Here is a 22,939-nt window from a genome sequence, read left to right on the forward strand (position 1 = left end):
ACTAAGTGACCTGGAGATAGGAATTCTGCTCTCAAGACTCAGCCCTACGTGCAAGCTGATGCTCGTCCCACTTTGAGAAACAAGATTCAGATTCAACAACAGGTGTCAGGTCAGAACCTGAGCCCTGCAAACTCAACTCCAGCTGCCTGTACCATGTGGCTAACAAGACAGACAGTCCAGAGCCCTGCGTGCACCACTTCCCCGGGTCTTGGAGGTGTTTTTCTGGCTGTAATGACATAATCAGCAAGTATAAAAAAAACCAAGAGTCCAGCAGCCTTACATACAGGGCACACTGTCCACATGGTCACACAGGGCAGTCTCTCTGGGCCATCCGCAATCATTACGACCCATTAGACAGGAATGCCACACCAAGCCCGAAGAATGAACGGAGAGAACCCTTCTTTATCCCAGTTGCTGACTTCACTGATGCTTACATGAACCCAGGAAGAAGAGTTCAAGACCTTCCCATTTCCTCATTCCCTGCTCGGTCTCGGGGTGCCTCTCGCAACTCAGGCGTGAGAATACGCGTGACTCAGTGAATGAAAACACCATGAGTGAATGAGCAGCGAACATGGAGGCACAACGGAAGAGAGAATGGATAATGAGACGGCACTGAATGCCAAAGACATGGCCGAGGAAATGAATGGAGAATGAGGAGTGAATGGCTGTCAGCGGATGAAGCTGAGTCACGATGCACAAGGAAATGAAATGTAAAACAGATGAGTGAACAAATGCTCACTAAATAAATACACAGGTGACTGGGTGAATGAATGAATGAATGAATGAACAAACGGGCAGACGAATGAGTGAATGTAGCGAGTGAAGGAATAGTAAATAATGAGTAACTGAGTACTGCAGGAGTAAGTGGGTGACTGACAGAAAAAGAGAGTGGGTGGGCGGGCGACTGAGAAGCTGCGGAGCCTAGCCCCCTCCCTAAGTACCCTCAGGCGAGCACAGAACGAGCAAGGTTTAGAGTCAGCACCTAGACCCAGACTCCCCTCCTTGTAAACGAAGGCTCTAGAACACTAGGCAGCCATACAGTCTGGAACCTCCGCAGCTGCCTACCTGTCCTGCATTCCAAGTTCCATTCTACACACATGTCACAACTCACACCATGTGGCATATGTCACACACCAGGGCTTCTTCTTCTTTTTTTCTGTGGTTTTGGAGCCTGTCCTGGAACTAGCTCTTGTAGACCAGGCTGGTCTCGAACTCACAGAGATCCGCCTGCCTCTGCCTCCCAAGTGCTGGGATTAAAGGCGTGCGCCACCACCACCCGGCGACACCAGGGCTTCTTAACCCATTTCCATCTGAGAAACTGTTACGTGACTCCAGGAATGTGGATATATAAAATAGGCCTGCAAATCTTTTATACTGACTGAAAATAAGTCATAAGAAATTGCATTTTAAAGTCATTCTTTAGAGGCCAGAGAGATGGTCCAGTTGCTAAGGTATCTGCTGCATAGATAATTAAAAGAACTTAAGTTCGAATTCCCAGAATTCAAGTAAAAGCCAGGCATGGCGTGAACATCTATAATCCCAGTGTTGGGGAGGCAGCAACAGGCAAATCCCTAGGGCTCATCTGCCAGCCCAGCCAAATCAGTGAGCTCCAGGTTCAGTGAGTAACTTTGTCTCAAAAAATAAAAGTGGAATATGACTGAAAAAGACTCCTGATGCCGACGTCTGACCCACATAATTGTAGACACATACATGATTGCCTGCACACACCCCACATAAATATGTATATATAACCTTTGGTTGGTATGTCTATGCACATACAGTGTATATGTATGTATGTGTACATATTACATATATATTATCTATTTTAAAAAGCACATTTTCATACTAGTGAGATGGGTGCTTGTTTATTTTTACACACAGAATTAAATCTTGGCTGAAGATTCTATGCTAAGAGGGATGGAGTATCTTCAGCATTTTTCACAGCGGATATTTGATTTTATAATTGTCAGTGCTGAGAATGCCAGTTCACATAACTCCACAGTGCAACACGGCAGAAGTGTGTTTAAAGCCCTTTCAGAAAACGGCTGGAAATTCTACCCCAGCCTGAAGCCAAAATTCATTGAACAGTTTTTTTGTGAAACTCCTATCAGTAACACAAACAGCACTTTTTTTTTCTGTTTTGTTTTTTTGCATAACAAGGTCTCCGGCAGCCTGTGCTACATTATATCCCTACCAGGGCAAGAGACTTTGTACCACAGAAAAGTCCTGCAGATCAAGAGCACAGTTGAACCAAGGGACTTTAGGTGGGCTTTGCTCGATTTCCCAATGTGAAAGCATCAACAGTACAAAACTACTTGATACAAAGGTGAGGGCTGCCAGAAACACCTGGGACTCCTGTTTTATTTTGAATTAATTTTTTGTCACTTCATGTCCAGAAACCTTTCATTGTTACCAAATTTTCCCCAATCTAGTAAGTCACATCTACATGAGGCCACAACCCAGTTTAAGAAGCTCCATCAAATACCACAATGTCACATGCTTCCACTCTGTCACACAGCATACAACAGCACGTGTCTGGCTGCAGTCCTGGGTTACATACCACACATCAGGTTATGTCACCACCTCCTCAAGCACAGTTAGCTTCCCCTTTGTGGTAAAATCAAATCTTTGGTAAGATTTGGTAAAAATCAGAGCTGGAGAGGTAAGGTCACTTGTTGCCAAACCTAATGACCTGAGTTCAATCCCCTGGCTCTATAATCAACTCCTATAAATTGTCCTCTGACTTCTACATGTATGCATACACACAAAATAAATAAATGTGAAAATGTAATTTTAAAGACTTTAAAGACTTGGTATAACAGGCACTCACTCAACTCCACCTTCACCTGAGGGGTCCAGGGGTGACCACAATGCCCAGACTAGCTGCAGATCTTGTGGTTGGACACAAGGGCCCCCCTTCTGTCACAATGTAAGTTATCCCTTGACCTAAGCACAACCCACTGGCAGGAACAAACCAAGACCAAGAGGACCCCAGGCTGTTCTCAGCTGAGGTCCCCAAGGCTTGGAGCTGACTACAAAGTCTGCTTCCAGAGAGTGAAGCCCAAGGGTGACCGTAAGGCCACTATTACCCACCAAATCCCAGGTCACTGGCAGCAAAGTACAGTAGAGTTCAGTCAGGTCATCATCCGTCCACATTCCAAGTGGGCAACGGGCATGAGAACCAGCACGTACTGACCCAGGCTCAGGTTCATCCTCCACTGCGGGGCAAACACAACCGTGGTAACAAATGATTGTCCTACAGCAGTTCAGCCCCATCCCACCTGGGACAGACCTGGCCTGGTGGCCAGTCTCCTCAGATCAGAGGTCTTCACGCACACGCCAGCTCTCCAGAGCTTTTCCCTGGAGGCCACTGGAAAGAAAAAAAAAGCTACTTCCAAGGGGTCACATTTTACAGACAGGCTGCTGCAGCTTTGGGTTAGCAAAGCTAGGAAAGTTCCAGAAGCAGGCTGGCATCAGGCTCTCCAGAACCACAATCACTGCAGACTCAGTTAGTGGGGAGCAGCTCACCAAACATCTGTGACAAGAACACAGAGCACACACCGCAGGGAGAGGAACCAGCTCAATGGCCAGACGCATAGGCAGAAGTCCTCACGAGGACAATGCATTTTCTCTACTGTTTTCTAAAGTATTTCTCGGAAAATTACAAAGTATCAGGTAATGCTAACACAAAAATGCCACCCGCAAGAGAAAACCTCCCATCCTAGTCCAAGGTGGGGGCGCTTGGACAAAGACATAAGACATCTATTGCCAAGGCATCCCCTCACCTGGGACTGTCAGCTCCAGGCTCGTCTGGGAAAACCTTCAGGCACCACGCTGCTCTGGGTCTTGCCTGGGAATTGTCTCTGTAGTGATACTTACAAGAGCAGAATGAACCAGAAACCCAAGAGGAGCCAGCAGAGAACTGAGAAAGGACCATGGAACCTTCAGGATGCCCCTGGACGGGGAGCCAGACAACAAGCACAAAGGTGCAGGGCAAGCTTCACACATAAAAGGAAAGTCACAATTGAGCTTCCACAGATGCACGGGGCTTCACGGGGCTGCTCTCCCACGCCTCACCAATTCTCTGCCATCTGTAAAGGTTGGTGAAATCTAAGACAGCACCTGGTGAGCGGGGGAGCAGGCGTCCTCCAGTGCCTCAGGAGTGTGAGGACCCAGGCCATGACCCAGGCAGCAGAGGATTGTTTACAGCGAGACTATTTTCATTTCCACCGCAAGGTTACCATGGAGTTTAATTCCTCAAGTGCTCCCTTTGGCATCTGCTCTATAAATGGCTTCGGGTTTGTACCGATATACTCACTGGAAAGAGAATTGCCATTTCTGCAAAGCGTGACCGCCTCTCCCAAAGTTTCAGCCACCTGTCAGGCTACTCCTGGAGGAGCTGAGAAGGAGGGGGTGGCCTCATCTGCCATGAGCATAGACTGAGCACCTGCTTCCTACTGAATGGATTGTGAAAGGCAAGGGACATGCCCCGTGAGGATGCTGAGCTGGGGATCCCCTCCTTACGGAGGAACTGCAGGCGAAGACAGGCTGAACCCATCATTCGACAACCAGGGGGTGTTATCTGAGCTAAGGGTCTTAGGACAAGATAGAGGTCTACAGGCCCAGTTGCCAACAAGGGGTGAATGTAAGCTCTGCTAGATACTTCTGTTTTCTGCTCTTTTTAAGGAACTTGTTGCCCAGGCCCTCAATTAGCTCCTCATTTGGCTAGTCTCCTGATTTAAACAATCCATGTATGGACAGCCTCTCAAGTCTAGGGAGGGTCTGGAAAAGGTTGAGTTGGGCTGTGAATATCTCCCCGTGGCCTCCATTCCAGCAGAGTAACAGAGAGGACTAGGGGGTACCTCATCTTTCCTAAATCTGACACAGCTCACTGCTGTTCCCAATCCCTACCTTAGGATGCACAGTTCTTGTATCCCAGGCTTCTACTAGAGCCAACTGCAGCCACATGCGTCTCCCAGGGAGATGAGGAAGAGAGGCAAAGGGAGGCCCCAGGACAGACTCTTCATGTCTCTTCAGGAGGGACAGTCCCTTTTGAGACCTCCCAGGGGCTCACCACAGGGCAGAGTAACATAGTGGACTATGTTTGGGGCCAGCTTCTCAGGGTGGGCAGGCATGCATCCACCTAGGACCTTGTAGGACATTTCACCTACTCCTCATCAGCCACAAGGCCATCATCCTCACGATGAACCAGAAGCCAGAGCTGGGCGGTCACTAGCAACTCAGACGAGGAGAGGAACCAAGGTGATCTCGCCTAGCCCTGACTCTCCCAGGCCAGCGTACATGTGATGTGGGATTCCCCCTCTGTATGCTGTGAATAACATTGGTTGATAAAGGAACTGCTTTGGGCCTATACCAGAGCTACAGGGGAACAGAGCTAGGCTGGGGGGGGGGGGGGGGGGGACCAAAATGAATGCTGGGAAAAAGAAGGGCGCAGTCAGAGAGAAGCCATGTAGCCCTGCTGGAGACAGACTCCGGAACTTTAGCCAGTAAGCCACAGCCATGTGGTGATACAACAGATTAATAGATATGGGTTAAATTAATATTAAAGGCGCACGCCTTTAATCCCGGCAGAGGCAGGCGGATCTCTGTGAGTTCGAGACCAGCCTGGTCTACAAGAGCTAGTTCCAGGATAGGCTCCCTGTCTCGAAAAAACCAAAAAAAACAAACAAACAAAAAAAAAAGAGTTAGCCAATAAGAAGCTAGAGCTAATGGGCCAAGCAGTGTTTTAAATAATATTGTTTCTGTGTGGTTATTTCAGTTCTGGGTGGCCGGGACAAACAAGCAGCCTCCTTCAACATACATGGAGATTGGAGGGTCCCAGATCCACTGGCCCACATACACCGGCTGGTGGCTTGAAGGCACCATATGATATCCCCTCTCTTCTCGCTCTGTCTGTCAAAACTTCCACCAATCTCAAAGGAGCAGCTCTGCAGAAATGACCTCCTGGTAGGGGACAAAGAGCAGCACCACACAGAGCATGCCTACAGGAGCCCTGCAGAAGAGCAGAGAGGCATCAGAGCAGCTCTGAGATCTGCCTTCCCTGCAGGACGCCATTCTTCACGGCACCCCTATTCTTATCTATGAAGTGGGCCATGACCCAAGGCTGTGGTTGCTCCAGGGATCTGACCCTCCCCGGTGCCTTTTTTCATCAATATGCACCCATTTCTAGTGCCACTCGGGTCCTCTGATATATCTGGGGCCCAAGACCTCCAAATATATCCATATCAACCTTAGAGACCAGGCCTGTGCAAGTGCCACAAAAAAGGGGGGGGGGCTCCAAGACCAGATGCCCCCACATCAAGATGCTTCCAGCACTGCCCCAGCTCTGTGCCACCCAGAGTAAAAGTCAACACCAAAGATAAAATAAAATCCCTCAGCAGTGCCAAAAATACCTCCCCACGGGATGAGACTCAGCGGGCGCCAGCTTCCACAGCAGCAACTGTTGCTATGGAGACCAGGCTCCAGACAGGCCGCAGGAAGGGCCAGAGGGACAGAAAAGGGCTGGTCAGAGCAGTTAGAGAATGAAGGGGGAGGGGAATCAGCATGTTTGACAGGGGTGGGAGAGGCCTGATCCTATAGCTGAAGGGGTCAGAGAGGAAGTCAATGGGACACTATATGGATAGGGAACTGGAGGGTACAGAGGAGGCTGGCCTTCAGGCAGTCTCCCCAAGTGACAGGGGTTCTAGGTAGAGCCTGAGTGTCAGCCTTGGTCCATCACAGCCATTCGCTTTTCTGACACAGGGCTTCATCCATGCCATCTTCATCATAGCCCCAAGCCCCGGAGAGGCCAAAGGGTACAAGGGCCAGCCTATACAATATGCTGAGGGCCTCTGACCCTGGGAAGAGGAACAGAGCCCTCTCAACCATGACTTGTATCCCTAAACACTGGTATAAACGATCTGTTAATGAAGCCATGGGGAATCAGCTCTGCACTGAATCTGATGGCCAAGTAGCAGGAGGGAGACAGGATCTGGGGATGAAAGGGCCAGCACAATGCTCATCTGTCAGCACACTTCAGACGGTAGCCTAGCAGGTCAGGCTTCTCTCAGACAGCCCTGCTCCCTTACCCACCAAGCCTTAGCTGGCCTAAGGTGTCCTGCCTGACCTGCTCTGATTTGATCTCGGCCCAAGGCAGGATCACAGCTCTGCAGCCCTGCCTGGGAGAGTTGGAGGGAAGGTGGGCTACACCAGCCAGCTGCTCAGCCCTACAGCCCTGCTACACTGGTCAGACATGCCTACCACACTCCGTGCCCTCCTGGTGGCACTCTCTGGGCCCTGACGTGCTGCCACTCCAGTCCATGCCGCAGAGCATATGCCATCACCCATCATCATCTTCTCTGCAACACTCAGACCTTGGGCTCACGGAAGGTACTTGCCTACCGGGAGGTTGCCTTGCTCTTGCAGCTTCCCTGTGCCAGGCCTCTTGCTGGGCTTTCTGTGAATTTATGTCGAGCCCTGAATCCTCAGGCAGCTAAGCTAGCAAAGCCACTCTAGGCTCCCAATTCAAGTCAGATGGAAGCCCTGTACCCAAGCTGCCCACCAAGGACACTGCTGCCCATGACCAGGCTGCGAAGTCTCAAGCCTCAGCCCCCCGTCTTAGCACTGTGCACCAGGACATGACCCTGACAGTTTGGACATTTGAACACCAGCTTGGACACCTGGCAAATGCCATCAGATACGGTCCTTGGAGACAAGAACACAGTTCCTATAGGAACCCTACAAGAGCAGAGCAGCCAAGAACCGTCCCCACCATGAATCCCAACACTACTAAGTCTGCAGAATTGTAGCGCCCCCTCCAACTGTGAGTGTCTGCCAAGAATAGCTTGCACATACCTTGATGTTCCCCAAAGCCCGGAAAACCTTCCTGCTGAGCAGGGAGGACATGCCGGCTGGCCATTCACAATCATCACAGCTTTAACCCTTGTGATTCAGCCTCCACCAGGAAGCCTGCCAAAGCCCCAGCCGCAAATGAGAGAAAAGACGCAGAGGCTTTTGTCTAAAGACTGTCAGCTGTGTAAATGTTCACCTTCCCATTACAGAGCCCCAGGGCCTCCAAGGAGTTCCAGCTCCTCCCCCACACATAGTGTCCCCTGGGCCCATGGGACAGGTGGCCCCTCCATAAAGCCTCCTGAAAAGGCTCCTCATTACCATGGAAGCACCCCAAGGCAGGTCTGTTCCCAAGGAAGCTAAGGAGAGGGCATATACATATATGTGTGCACACATGTGCAAGCAGCGTGGTCCACACACACAGTCACACAGGAGGCCAGGACAGGCCACAGAGCAAGGGTGGCCTGCTATGCTCAGGTCACCACCATTCCTTTTCCTAAACCTAGCCCAGTGGGCAAGGCCAAACGGTCAGAAGAATGAGACCCTGAGCCAGGCCCAGCCCCTCCCCTCCCCACCCAGTCAGCACTCCAGGTGGAAAGCTGGCAGCTGCCACTGCTCGCCCTGGCAGGCGGAGGGGCTCTCTTCTGGCCTGGGGTGAACAGACACAAAGAACCTGCCTGAAAACCATCCACAAGCCATCAGGGAAGCAGCCAGTGGGGCTGGAACGTTCCAATGTCACCATCTCACTCCCCTGCAGGGAACAGAGCAGGTCTTTGTCTTTCTATCACTGCGGTCATCAAATATTTACAGAGGTTGACAGGCCATTTCAGACAGACCAGAAGCGAACCTCGCAGGCTCTTCCTAGGGCAAGGGGAGACAGAGCTGGGGGAAAGGGGAGCGGTAAACACAGATGCAGGCAGCCACGGAGTGGAGAAGGGGGAGACTCCAGCTGGTGCTTTCTCTGGGCCTCAGCCAACATCTCACCTGGGGCTTAGGTCCTAGCTCTCAGGAGAAGGTACCCAGCCAGGGCTATCAGCCAGCGGAGCAGGCACTCTGGCCCTGCTCCCATGAGTTCTGCCACAGAGAGGAAGTGACAAGGGCATAAACCACCTGCGGAGAGCACTCAGAGGGAGCACCTCCCCCAAAGCTTCCTGCAACACTTGCTCCTCAATCTGTTACAGTTGCCTTATCTCTTCTGGGAAGGAAGGACCACCCTAGGAACACTTTTTGGGGGGGATGTGGGACACAGGGTCTTACGTATCTCAAACTGGCTTCATACTCATCACGTAGCCAAGAATGACCTTGAACTTCTGATCCACCTCTTCTACCTCTGTGTGCTTGTGCTAGGATTACAGGTATACACACCACACCTGGTTTACTCCATGCTAGGGAAATGAGCCCAGAACTTCTCACATGCTAGCCAAACACTCTCTTAACTGGGTTACAGCCCCAGCACCCACCATTCTCTTTCACCTTGAACTTCCAAAGATGAACGTTCATTTTCAGATGGGATAGGCTATGGGCCACCACTACATATGTCCCCAACTCCACAAAGATGGGCAAATGATATAGAAACCCCAGGACAAACTTCAAAGCCCTGATGGTGCCCCATTGAATAACACCTCCCAACATCCACCCGACTACCTTAACTTGTCCACATGAGACTTCCTATAAAAGGCAGTAGCAACTCCTCCTCTGGTAAAGGCCCACACACAGCACCTACCACACCTACCAGGCCAGTACAGCAGGCCAGCAAGCAGAACGTGGACCCGCTTCCCACCTCCCAGCACAGCATTAGTGGACCTTGGCTTTCTGGAGACAAAGGTGCCCACACAGGCGCAGCAGGCAGAGTTCTCAGCATGCTTTCTTAACCCCACAGTCTCTCCATAGGGAAGCAACCTCACTCAGCAACGACCTGTCAGCTCTAGCACTTGCCCAGCCCCTGACACTGTCCCAAAGGCTTGGGGATCACAGGGCTTCTGAAACTCTACCCCAAGAGTGAAGGACAGTGACACAGACCCCTGTGCCTCCTCACTCCCCACCAACCTTGTGTTTTCCACACTCCATCCAAAGAGGCCAAACTCTCGCCTCTGCCAAAACTAACTACTAAAGAGAAGAAACACTCGGGCCTGTCTGAAGCGATGCTGGCAGCTCGCTGCTGACTGGCCCAGCAATATGGCCTCCTGAAGTAAAGATGTAAATGCACCGAACAACACACCCTGACTGCCAGAAGGACAAACCCTGCTGCCAAAGGGGGTAATGGAGTCCAAGGTTAGGCTCAGGCAAGAGAACAGGAGCTGTATTGAGACCCTGAAGGCATGAGAACAGCTGGGAGACACCCTAAACTCTAGACATTAGCCATCTTCCCAGAGGCACAGTCAGGCAGAGACTATACCCCAGAAGATGAGGAAATTCTCCTGAGCACAGAAGTTTGGGTCAGTTGGAAAGGCAGAGGTAGGGGCTAAGCACAGTCTCTAATCACCCCTGGCCCTCCAGCAAGGTGACAACAGGTACGGCTGGCCCAGGCATAATTTACAATGTAGTGGACCTGGGCCCACATTGCTCAACCAATCTCAGGTGGGAGGTAGGGCTAGGGTGGATGGAGATGGCCTTGGATAATTGATGAGACCTCTGTGTATGTCAGCAAGGATGCAGTGAGCATGACCCGGAAAGACTTTCCAGGAGGATGACATCAGACAACAGTCACATCAGAGCAAGGAAGGAGGTCGTAGGTGCCAAAAAAACAATCCTTCCCTAGAGAGAGCCCCTTTTGGTTGTGGCTCCTTTGTTAGGGTGTCATCCCAATGAAGCAGGTCCAGGAATGATAGAAGAGGAACATCTCAGACATATTCTGCCCTGATCAGGTGGGCCAGGCATCCTGTGAAGTCACAGGGGTGCTACCAGTAGTCAGTGGACCGGGACAGGTAGATCTCTCATCCAGGGCTCCTAACCAGGAGCTCAGAGTGCCAGGAGGCTAGCAGCACCCTAAAGTCAACGCAGAACATTGCGGCCCCAGAACAGCAGCAGCCTGCTACCCAGCAGGCTCCATCACAGTCTTGGGTTCAAGGCAGGTGCCTGAAGTAAGACTGAACAACCACCCTAGTGTCCCTCTGCTTCCTCCTCAGAAAGGAAAATGGGAGCTGCTCAGTCTCCAGGGTACATGGCGTCCATGGGTGTTAGCATGGCTATTTCTGGGTTAGAAGTGCTCAGGTCTCCGCAGGGACAGCAGCTTGGCCAGCCCTGTGACCTGCACGTGCAGCACCCCGTGGCAGCTGCTCCAGAGACATACAGTCCAACTCCACTGACCAGAAACACCAGACAGAACCAGCGGAGTCTCTATACATTGAAAGGCTAACTGGGGGTGAAAAGGGGGAAAACGGTTGTGGTTCTCAACCTGTGGGTTGGGACCCCTTTGAGGGTCAAACGACCCTTTCACAGGGGTCACATATCAGATATCGTGTATATCAAATATTTACATTATAATTCATAACTGTGACAAAACTACAGTTATTAAGTGCAACAAAATAATTTTATGATAGAGGGTCACCACAACCTGAGGAACTGTATTAAAGGATCATAGCACTAAGAGGGTAGAAAACCACTAGTCTAGATTAAAATAGATGTGATAACCAAACACTACACCAGTTTCTCCACAGATGAGGTTCCAGGAGCAAACAGGGAACCCAAAGAGAGCAATCATGAGAATCACAAAGCCACACACCAGACACATTCAACAGATCCACCCACCTGGGCCCTGGGCGTGACCCTGCAGAAGCTCTGTGGGGACCTGTCCCTGTTCCTGTCAGGAGAGGCTTGCCGAAGTATTCAAGGAGGAAGCCAAAGTGGGTCAGATAATACGCATAGAAATGCAGCGATGGAGATTCTCAACACTCCACTCCTAACTCCACTCTGCCAGTAGCTAGGGATTTTCAGACATTGAAAGTGAGAGAGAAATGGAAACTAGAATGTTAGGAGGAGGAAAAAGTTGCAATGAGGCCCAGACGGGGATGAAGAACAAGAATCAGGGCATGCGGGCGAAAACAGCAGCCTTAGGGCCTGCAGATGCCCACGGCGGCCAGGTGTGCATAAGGCCAGACAGGCGAGCTAGCAGGTGCGCTGCTCTGTTTGGGACCTACCCAGGTGGATGAGGGCTCCTTTGCACACAGCACCAACACTCCCATAGAGGGAGAAATTACTCACAGTCTGCTACCCCATCCTGGGCATCCAGGGTACTCAGTCTCAGGTAACAAACCAAAAACAGTCATGCAAATAAAGCCTTTCCCCAGACACCCCCGTAGCAGAAGACCACAGATTCTCCTGCAGCCAGAAAGATCAAAGAAGATACCTATGAAGATTTTCCTGTAAGAATTAAAACACAAGCCAGGTGTAGTGGTGTGTGTAGTAGCACATGCCTTTACTCCCAGCACTCGGGAGGCAGAGGCAGGTGGATCTCTGCGAGTTCTAAGCCAGCCTGGTCTACAGAGTGAGTTTCAGGACAGCCAGGGCTGTTACAGAGAAACCCTGCCTTGAAAAAAAGAAGAAGAAGGTCAAATGTCAGCGTGGATGAGGAGAGTTAAAAGAGAAAGAAGAAATGTCTTGTGCCCCCTACCAACACTGGTGAGCTGCCCTTAATCTGGCTCTCTCTAGCTTTCAGATTCCAGGCATGGCCTAGGATTAGCATGCAGTAGGCTCACAGCTGAAAGTCTTCCCAACCCATTCAAAAGCATATACACTGAGAGTCAGGCACGAAGGACAGTGGAGGGGGGGGGGGGCCCTTCCAGGACATCTGGCCTGAGACGCACAGAGGTCACAAGGCCAAGGCATGCTATTAACGGCACCACTGACTCGTGCAGGACAGCCCACACTTGCAGAGATGCAGGGAAATATCACGAGAATACCTCCAACACCAGCCCCCTCCACCAGTGCATACCTCCCCACCCTGGCCAGGAGACACCCTGCACAGAAATGGAAGACTGTAGGTAAGCCACACTCTCCCAGACAGCCCAGCACTTCACAGCACAGTGGGCTGACCCAGAACTCCCCAGGCCTCTCTCTGCAGCCACACTTTGAATACATGCAAGACATTCAAGCAACAGAGATACTGTGGGCCATGCCATCTGACACTGCTCTGCCAAGTGACCTTTCACAGGATCCTTCCAACTGAGCCTTTCTCATCTCTGAAAGTGGAGTTTTTTCATGACTGATGGGCGCATAGGTGGATCTCCGCACCCAAGGGAGTTCCCATCAAATCCAAGCCTTTCCTTCCTGCCTGTGACCATGCTCAGCCTAGCTGGTATGTTCAGATCCTGTAGAGCTGAGGCCTGGGCTAAGGGCTCCCTGCTGAAGAAAACCCTGGAGCCACCCTAGGCAAAGCCTCCAGGACTGCAGGCCCTGAGCCTCTCTCTCACCACCTTCTCTCGCCCTCCGGTGGGGATCCTGCTCCTGGCCAGAACAGCGAGGTCCAGGGACTCTAGGACATAGCTGGCTCTCAAACATTAAGGTGAGGGCCACAGTTGTTTGAGAGAGTCCCTGACCCAGGGCTGCCTTGCTGGTCTATCTACCTACCCAGAGAAGAGTTGAGCTACACTCTCAGGAAACATCTCCTCAGGACCTGGGCCATATCCCTGAGCCAGGTGAAAATCATGGAACAGAAGCCCTCAACAGCAACAAATCAAGAGAGACTTGACAGCTGTCAACCCTGCGTGCATGCAGAGCACTGGAAGGTAAAACAATCAAGGTAGCTGTGTTTGTTGGACAGTAGGTGGCTTTTTATTTCTGTGACCTTTTCTGATGGAGAGAGGCTCCTCTTTCTTCATAAACCCCATTTTGTAGAGAAGTGCTGGGTTCTGGAAGGTTGGAGTTCCCTGTGCTGGAAAATTTCCATAGGAATGGCACACTTATTACAAGCAACAAGCCAAAATAGACATGTCATTATTCCCTGGAAACACTGGTCAAGGTTGACAGCTCCCGTACACCCTGTACCCTCAGACAAGTTAAAGCCACCTGCCGCCAACACTGTCACACAGAACGGCCTCACTGTGTTCTGGCCGTCCCCACTTATCCCTACTTTCTATCTCTATTTTACCTCCATGACTTTGCCTTCTTTGTTAAGCTTATTTTTTTTAATTATATTTGTTTATTTACTAGGAGAAGGCACACATAAAGAGGTCAGAGGTCAGGGGTCAGTTTTCTCTGTAAATCTGGATGCTTCAACCTGCTGAGTCACCTTGCCAGCCTTGGTTTTGCCTTTTAGAGCATGCACGAGGTTGATCCATCGGAGGTCAGTGTCTTCATTACCCATACGCATTTAAGATTCTTCCCTGTCTTTCATGACTTGACAGCTCTGTTCTTTCTAGTGCTGAGGTATACTCCACTTTCTGGACATACCACAAAATATACTCATCTACTGGAAGATGGGGGCTTCTGTGTTTTAACACTTACAAACGCAGCTGTCACCAACAACATTCATGAACAGGTTTTTAATGTGGGTTTGTAACTTTCAATGCGAGACAGAGTAAATACTGAGAGGAAGATTGCTGGGTTGCCACTTTCCATTCCCATCCGTGATGAGGGAGCCCTTCAGTTGCTCCATGTCCTCATTAGCAGGTGGTGGTGTCAGCTGTTCTGGCTTTCGCCATTCTAACAGGGGTTCGGTGTGTTCTCATTGGGACTTAAGTTTGCCTCTCCCTGGCAACACACTATACTAAGCATAATTTCATGTTTAGTGGCCGTATGAGCATTCCCTCAGACAGGTGTACATTTAGGCCTTTAGCCTACTTTTTTTTAATTAATAAAATTTATTTATTTTTGGTTTTTTTTTTCCTTGAGACAGAGTTTCTCTGTGTAACCTTGACAGTCCTGGAACTCATTCTGTAGACCAGGCTGGCCTTGAACTCAGACCAGCCTGCCTCTGCCTCCTGACTGTACCACCAACACCTTATTATTTTTTTCAGTCTGGTTATTTTCTTATTGCTGAGTTCTAAAAACTTCTCTGTATGTTTTGGATTCCTTTATTGAGGTATTGGTCAACAGTCTCTTCCAGTTCGTGGCTGCTCTTTTCATCCTCTTGACTGTGTCTTTCACAGACAAGATTTTAATTTTAATGAAGCTCAGCTTATCAATTATTTGTCACAGGCTGTGCCTTAGGTGTGGCATCTAAAAGGTCATGGCCAAAACCAAGATCGCCTGGGATTTTGTCTAGCTTCTGAGCATTTTAGACTTAGATGTGATCCTTTTTAGGTTGATTCTTCAGAAGGGCATGCACTCTAGGCCCTGTGTAGCTTGCTGTTGGTCTCAAATGTGTATGTTCTTTCTCCTCACCTGGCAAGCACCATGCTGAGCCACAGCCCTGGGTTTGAAGGTCCACCTGTCCCCAGCACCATTTGTTGAAAAGCCTCTCACTACTCTATTAAAAAGAGCTGCCTTATCAGAGCCATCACCTTTCTCTGTGTGGGCCTTCTAAGCTCTCTCTTCTATTCTTCTGATTTGTCTACCCTTCTCTCAACACCACACTTTCTTGATTGCTTCTCTTTTATTCTTTTCCACAGTTCTAATATATATTTGTTGTGGGATATTTGTATGCTGTGTGATGATGTACGGCTGTGCTAGGATTGGTGTAATAAAAAGCTGAACAGCCAATAGCTAGGCAGGAGGTATAGGCAGGACTTCCAGGCAGAGAGAGAAACCAGCAAGCATCATCTAAGCATGCAAATTATGTCAGCAAGATGCCAACGAGACAAGAAAGTCAGATATACAGAATGAAAGAAAGGTAAAAAGTGACTCGGTAAAACAGATTAATAGAAGGAGGCTAATTTAAGTTATAAGAGCTAGTAGGACAAGTCTAAGCTAAGGCTGGGTTTTCATAATTAATAATAAGTCTCCGTGTCATTATTTGGGAGCTGACTGGCAGGACAGAGAAAGACTTGCTACATATATTTAATGAATGCTACCTTGGAAGTAGTAATCCAATGGTCTGGGAACCAACAACAAAACTGGACTTTAAAACGCCGAGAAGCAGGGAGTTTGCAGCCACCCACCCCAGCCTGTAGAAGCCTGCAGCCTTGGGGTATCAGGGGCCATATCCAGGTTCTGACTTGCCTTCGGAAACCCCAGCTGTTGTGCTTCTTGCCCCAGCCTTTATCTGCAACCTGGATGATGAGGCTGGTACAGCCCAGCACCCCAGGCTCTGTTCCCCCACCCCAAGGTGGGAACTGGGGCTCAGCCTTGCCAGGATCAACTCGCCCTCCATAGCTACAAACTGTTGTTTACTATGAAGGTGGGAAGAGAGTCAATGTAGGTCCATCCATATGCTCTATGGGATGCAGTTCAGAGAGTTGGCCAGCATCGTATCGTGCCCCTACCCCAAGGTAAAAACACTAAGGCTCTCAGTAGCAGGTACCCACCAGATGGCAAGCCCCCCAACACACACACACACACACACACACAATCTATGTGTATAGGGCCAGAATCTTTGGTCGCATATCTTACCTGGTTATACGTTCCCAAAGCCCCCTTTCTACCACTGCTCAGGGCAGCACTGGCTGAGGCCCTAGGATCTATCTCAGCTCTGCAAAAAGACACAAGGGTTTCACCGCAGCTGCTGGCCCAGGGCAGACCACAAAGGAGACCAGACATACAGCCTAAACCTCCGCTGGACCAGGTCAAGTTCTCCTCCATTACTGCAGTAACCTGGGCCCTGTGCACTCACACTGAACACATTGCAGCCTCGGCCCAAAGCCAGGTCCAAGCCACAAGCCCTGAGAGACACCCACAGGGCACAGAAGAACCACAAGTAAGACTGAGCTTTCTGGAAGGTGAGCAGCCAGCGCTGAACACGCCAAACAGCCCAGCACTGCTCAGACTGCGAAGCTGTCTTGGATAGCTGGCTAGCAACATAGAAGGCTCGAGAATGACAACAGAGGTCACAGTATATGTACTTCCTTATTGTGACAGCACACGCAGTGAGGAAACCCTTTCCCCTCCTGTATGACAATGGACAGAACTCACACCTGTCCTGAGGCGCCACCAGGACCGGCAGAGCCTCTAAGAACCTCCCTTCAGGCCTGGCCTCCACTAGAGCTCAGACACCCCACACACACCACCACCACCACCACCACGACCTCCCACCTCACGCTCCATGGCTGCACCTACACCTGAAGCTCCCAAAAGCAGGTTCTGCCAGCAAAACTTGGTCCTGTATTCTGCTGGCCCAAGTCCCCACCATGTCCTCCGCTCCCACCTTCTCCACCTTCAAATCGCGCTCTAACACAATCAAGTACACCAGAGTTGACCCTGCCTTCCGCCCTACCCTCCTGGCTGGCTCCCTGCCATGTACTCTTGCCCTCTCCTCTGCTCAGAACACCCCGACAAAAGTCCTGACCACGCCTCCAGGCTGCCCTTGGGGCCCATCTAACTGCCTTGCCATCTATGCAAGGACTCCCGTTCTGGGCCTTTACTTAGGTGTCCAGTCCAAATGATTCACCCCTCCCTCCCACAAGTCTTCGAAGTCCCCACCACAGCATTCTCAGATCTGCAGACATTTCTCTGTGTCTCCTGGCTCATGACCTGATCCATTCGCTGGGGTGGTCCCAGGCCTGGAATTAGGGGCCAGACTGAACAAAAGCCAACCTGACCAATGAGCATAGAAGTCTGCACTACTGACCGGGGTCATTCAGATCCTTTAGAACAGTGGCTCTCAACTTTCCCAACGCTGTGACCCTTTAATACAGCTCCTCATGTTGTGCTGAACTCCAACCATAAAGCTATTTTGTTGCTACTTCATAAACTGTAATTTTGCTACTGCTATGAATCGTGACGTAAATATCTGATATGTGACCCTCCCAAAGGCATCATGACCCATAGGTTGAGAACCACTGTTCAAGACCATCATCTTCCCTTTTTTTCTTGAGGTTACCTCCTGGGTAGCAACTCATCCGCAGAGCCTTGCCCTTCCTGGCACCCTACAAACATGAAGCTTCAAAGCCTGCCCGGTCCTCACGTGGCCAAGTACACAGGAGCCATCCTTGCCTCAGCCGCCTCTGGACCCTGTAGTCACCAGCCCAATCCTCACTGCCAGCACGCCCACACCCAGGCTCTGTGGCTGTTCCCAGTTCAGGGCCCAGCCAATCGCACAACACCTTGAACTCCTCCAGGCCTCAGTGGCCCCTCCCCAAATCCCCACCTGGCCTATCAGCTATCTCAGTAACTACCTTAGGTTGCCTGGGCCTCAGTCTTAGGACTGCACACCCTGTCCATGTTTAACAGGAGGAAAATCCAGGGTTCAGCGCTCAGCGATGTCCTAGAGGGCCCACGCAGACAGAGCAGAGAGAGATGCGACTATCTGCACAGTGTCCCAGGCCAGCGCCACGGGAAGTGGATCTAGCTGCCTCACAGGCAACTGGGAAACCAGAGCTGTAGCAACACCAGCTCAAGGACAGCAGGTCAGACAAACGGCACGTGCCCTTTTACCCTCCTGGGTGAGACGGGTCCTCAATGGGGACTGAGAAGAAAAAGATCCATCATTGCCTGAGTCACACGGAGATCTGGCCTTAAATCAGACTCAGCCGGGCACCTGCAAAGGCCTGAGCCTCTGAGAACACCCATCAGGTTTGCATCCATCTGTCGAAGCACCTGCCTCTACGGGTGCCTGGCCTCCTCACACTCCAGGAACGATGGCCGCAGCCTGGACTGCTGTTCACCGTAGCCGACCATGTGGCTCGCCGCACACACCTCGCACCACCACTCAGGAGTGAGGATGGGGGAGGGGCCCAAGTACAGGTGCCCACATTTCTACACTTGATAGGAAAGCCATACCCACAGGCCATTCAGGCAGCCAGAGCCAACCTTTCCCACCAACCAAACCAAGGCTGCGGTCAGCATGCATGAAGGAGGTGAGCTCAGCGCTAACACAGACCAGTTGTCAATTATAGCTCTTTGAATAAAATTAGGCACTCAGGGGATTAAAAAAACAAAAAGAGAGGAAGAAGGCCAGGTGACCGCCAGCCAAATCAGGCCAGGCTGTCTCGGAGTGTCCTCTCCCTACAAGCACCACTGCCTGCTGGGATGGTGGCTCACTGCCTCCTGTTCCCACACCATGGGGCCAGGGACGAGAGCAGGTAAGTTAGCAGCCAGGCCTCTTGCACAAGGTTATCACAGCACAGCATGACCCTGGGGGCTCTCCCAGCCCTGGGCCTGGACCTTCCATCTCACCTAGATGTGCCGTGAAGGCAGAGAGGACCCTTTAAAAAGTCTCAGGGGTACTTGAGTTGTCTTCCAAGGCATAAGCCACACAGGATGAGCCCTGGTGACACCTGCTCCCAGCACTGGCAGCTGAAGACACTGTACATCTGGCCAGAGCATGAGGTGGAAGCACAAAGCTCTTCTAGGTGCCCATAACACACAGCAGGACCCATTTAGGGGCTGGAGCACCCTGAGGCTGTCTTCTCCCTGCTTAGCAAGCAAGGCTTACGCAGGCTGAGAAGACAAAGCTTCCCGCCCCCACACTTCCTCCTTAGGCCTCATACCATTCTGCTAGGGGCAAGCTGGGCTTACCAGGACCAAGGGATGCGCACCTCCACCTCACAAAAAGGACCTACACCTGGCTCAGACCCCTCTTAGAGACAGTTCCCTCCCTGCAAAAGCAGCACACAGCAGGACTTCTGTGGCAGACTGGGTCACACAGCAGGAGACACTGAGTTCCCAGAAAGCAGGGGAAAAGGATGAGGAAGGAAGATTCTGGGCATGATTTTGCTTCCTCCGTTGCCACTGTAAGGAGCTCTACTAGCAGGAGTAAAGTGCATTCAAACAATAGACAACGGGGTAAAAATATTTTTAAATGTCTCCCCACCCCCAGCTTAAAAAAAAAATCCAGGCTCCAGCTCGGCATGTCTGCAGTTGAGAAGGTGGGCCATCTTCCTGCCCTTGATGTGGAACAAGCACATACTGCTCTCCCTGTCAAACCCTTTCAACACGGAGTCACTAAAGGGAACCCAGTGTCCTCTAAGCTACTCACAAGGCCTGTGACTGTGTTGATTCCGCCCCTTGGCAGGGAACCCTGGAAAGAGACTTCCAGCAGTTTACCACTGTGGAGGCCTTGCTAGGCCCACCACTGGGGGTGAGGAAAGGAAGCGTCACTCAGCGGGCACCTGAGTAAACAGCCCGAAGCCCTTTGGGTGTCCAGAGAAGGCAGTGGAGGCTAACCTCCCCTGGAGGAAAACAACATCCTGGCAGACCCTCCCTTCAACATGCCACCCAAAGTCCAGGAACCCTCCCCAACAGTTGGAAACACTGGAGACTTCAGAGGTTCGGGAAGAACCCAGTACATGGTGGATAAACAAGGCTCTCTCCTGGGTCCAACACCAGGAAACCTATAGCCCATACCCTGCTGGCGTGCATATGATGGATGGGGATCACACCCCAACCCAGGACCAGGACTCTGGTTCCCCTCTCCTAGCCTGATCTGGGTATCTGTAGAATCCTGTTGCCCCACTATCTCCTCAGCCCAGGACACCACACAAGGGCAACTGGGTGGGCTTCTCCCATGACTCAGTCAGGCTTCTGCCATCCTCCCAAATCCTGCGACATCCAGCCACCTCCTGGTTGATATCAAGCAGTCATTCAATGATCCCATCATCGATATGACTTAAGATGTGGGGACTCTCATCTAGAGGGCTCTAAGTTGATGGAGGTCCCTGTCATGTGAGCCTTCCCAGGGTGGGTCAGATAGAGGAAGGTGACCCCGTATCATGCATGGCAGCCTGAGCTGAACATGAACAGCATCACTCACTGAAACAGGTGTGAGGACGGTTTCCCTCCCTACTGGGGGGTTCCAGTCTCCCCAAGCAAGGGACAACACTAAAGTCCAAAAGCTACCCCATTTTGACCTAGAGCCAACTATCCAAAGACCCTAGGCTACCAGTCAGGTCTCACCTTCTGCTGCCCCGCCCACAACAAGGTCAAGACTGACGTGTTGCCTTAAAGGGAAGGGGAATTAACAAGAGTCCGTCCATCCGTCCGTCCATCCGTCCCCCCCTCCCCCTCGCAATGCCCCGGTCAGATAGGCAGGCTTGGACTATGGAAGTCTATCTCCTATCCAGCCCGCCATAGCACCTTCTCTGACCTCTACCCTTAGTGACATTCCAGGTGCTCAGAGAGCCACACCGGTCATCTGGCAAGAGCAGGAAAATGGGGAGCCAAGAATCATGCCATTCTCCAGAACAGAGAATCATCTCCCCTTCTGAATCCTCTCCTCTGTGCCTTTTCAGGTGGCAGGGGCACTGGGCACACTCCCAGATCCTGAGCCATAGGCCATGCTCCCCACCACCCACACCCATTCTGCACCATCAAGGCTGCCTCTCTGCAAGGTCTAGGACATGCCAGGCAAAGGACAGGGGTGATTCTCATAGGAACCCTGAGAGAGAAAGAACCTCAACTCTTGCTGAAAGTCCCCAAAGACACCACTGACTCTCTCATGAAATGCCGTATTGTCATGACAGAATCGAAGGGCAGTGAGGAGAAAAGGGCTTTGAATGACTGATAGTTCAAACACCTTCGAAATGAGCCCAGCTCGTACACGCATGCTGAGCACCCTGCAGGCGCAAGAACATGGCACCTGAATCCCATTTCTGGGCCCAAAGTACAGGCATCCTTCAGTGGATGGCAGCCCTGGCACCCAGCTCACCCAGGCTTGCCCAGGATGCACCAGCCCTGGAAGGCCAGCTAACTTTACAGGCCAGCAGGGTAAGCTTACACCACCAGCCAGCACTCTCCCAGCTGGCCCCTGCCTGACAGCTGCCCCTCCCTCCCAGTAAGGGAGGGACTGTAAACACCCCTTGTGACAGGAGCTGCCTCCTCTTCCAAGGCTGGCCCCAGGACGGCTAGGGTTGCGGTTTATATAATCTTCAGGGCCAGGCCTGATACAGCTAACGTGAGGGCAAGGTTATGAAAAATGCATGCTGAGCCTCTGCTTCCAAAAAGAAAGGGAAAAAGAGGCAGAGATAGAAATAGAGATGGAAGGAATAACGGGGTAGGGGAGAGAGGGAAGGGGAGAGGAAGGGGGAGAGAAAAAGAGAGAAGGCAGGCATTTTTCATGGTTTTTCACTCACACACCTCATTTGTGAACAAACCAGGCTCTTAGAGCACAAGGAAGCTGCTGACGGGCTTCTAGGCCTTGGCCAGCAGGGCCCCAAGCCACCAAGCATCACTCCTGAGTCAGAGGAAGCCCTTGCAGGCATCTGCAGCTATCACACCTACACCTTACAGGGCAAAGGAAGATGCTAATCGGAGGACAGCTGGGAGCTTCCAAGCCACCTAGAAAAGGGCCCAGACGCTGCCTTTTCTCTCACGACCTCCAGTCTCTACTGAGTCAATAAAAGTGGGTTCTGAGGACCTCCAAGGGGCAGGGGCTAACAGGACTTAGCTCCACTGCCCACTACAGTGTCTTTGTCACCGTGGGCACAACTTGGCACAGCACATAGCCAGCCTTGACCTCCAAGATGACAAGCCTCAACCTGTGACAGGTCCAGAAACAGCACCAACAGGGTTTCCATACACATGACACATGTCTTGCCGGACACCCACACAGGGGGTGACAATACCAGTCATCACCATCCCCAAGGGCTGCTAAAGCCCTGTGCAAGAGCAAGGACACACCCAAGGACGCATTTGCGGACAGCCCACCTGTGGGTACCGACACTCACCTGCAGTTCACACCATGCCACCTCCACCCACGTCTCCGTGTCCAGTCCCTTGTAGACCGTCTTGAAGGAGCCTCGGCCCAGCTCGATGTCGAACTTGAGGAAGCGGCCATCCAGGGAGGTGGCCACGGCCTTGAGGTCATCCTCGTCGTCCTCCTCCACCTCAGGCTCATCCTTGCGTGCGCGCCCGGGCTCGGGCTTCGCCTCGGTGGCTCCAGCGTCCTCCTGGGTTGGGGCTGGCGCCTCCTCCTGCCGCGGGCCGCCGTCGGGGGCCGGCTCGGCTGTGGCTGAGGCGGTGGTGGGATCCGGGCTTGGCTCCTGCGTGACCGCTCGCTCTGGACCGGGGTCCGAGGGGGCACCCGAAGAGCCAGATGGCGCTGCGGGCGCGGCAGGCGCGG

The 22,939-nt window shown here is 51.6% G+C and overlaps 1 protein-coding gene across 1 annotated transcript in view; it reads right to left on the reverse strand.

The window, feature by feature from the left end:
* Positions 1 to 22,937, reverse strand: part of Wnk2 (WNK lysine deficient protein kinase 2) — a gene marked incomplete at its 5' end in the record, with an annotated part of 108,348 nt that extends 85,411 nt beyond the window's left edge. The window contains one exon of the mRNA XM_013349139.2: positions 22,545 to 22,937. Coding sequence (XP_013204593.2) covers positions 22,545 to 22,937 — 393 coding nt within the window. The remainder of the gene's footprint in view (positions 1 to 22,544) is intronic.
* Between the last annotated feature and the right edge of the window lie 2 nt (positions 22,938 to 22,939).

Source organism: Microtus ochrogaster, chromosome 16 (assembly GCF_000317375.1).
Source record: "Microtus ochrogaster isolate Prairie Vole_2 chromosome 16, MicOch1.0, whole genome shotgun sequence".
Taxonomy (NCBI): Eukaryota; Metazoa; Chordata; class Mammalia; order Rodentia; family Cricetidae; genus Microtus; species Microtus ochrogaster.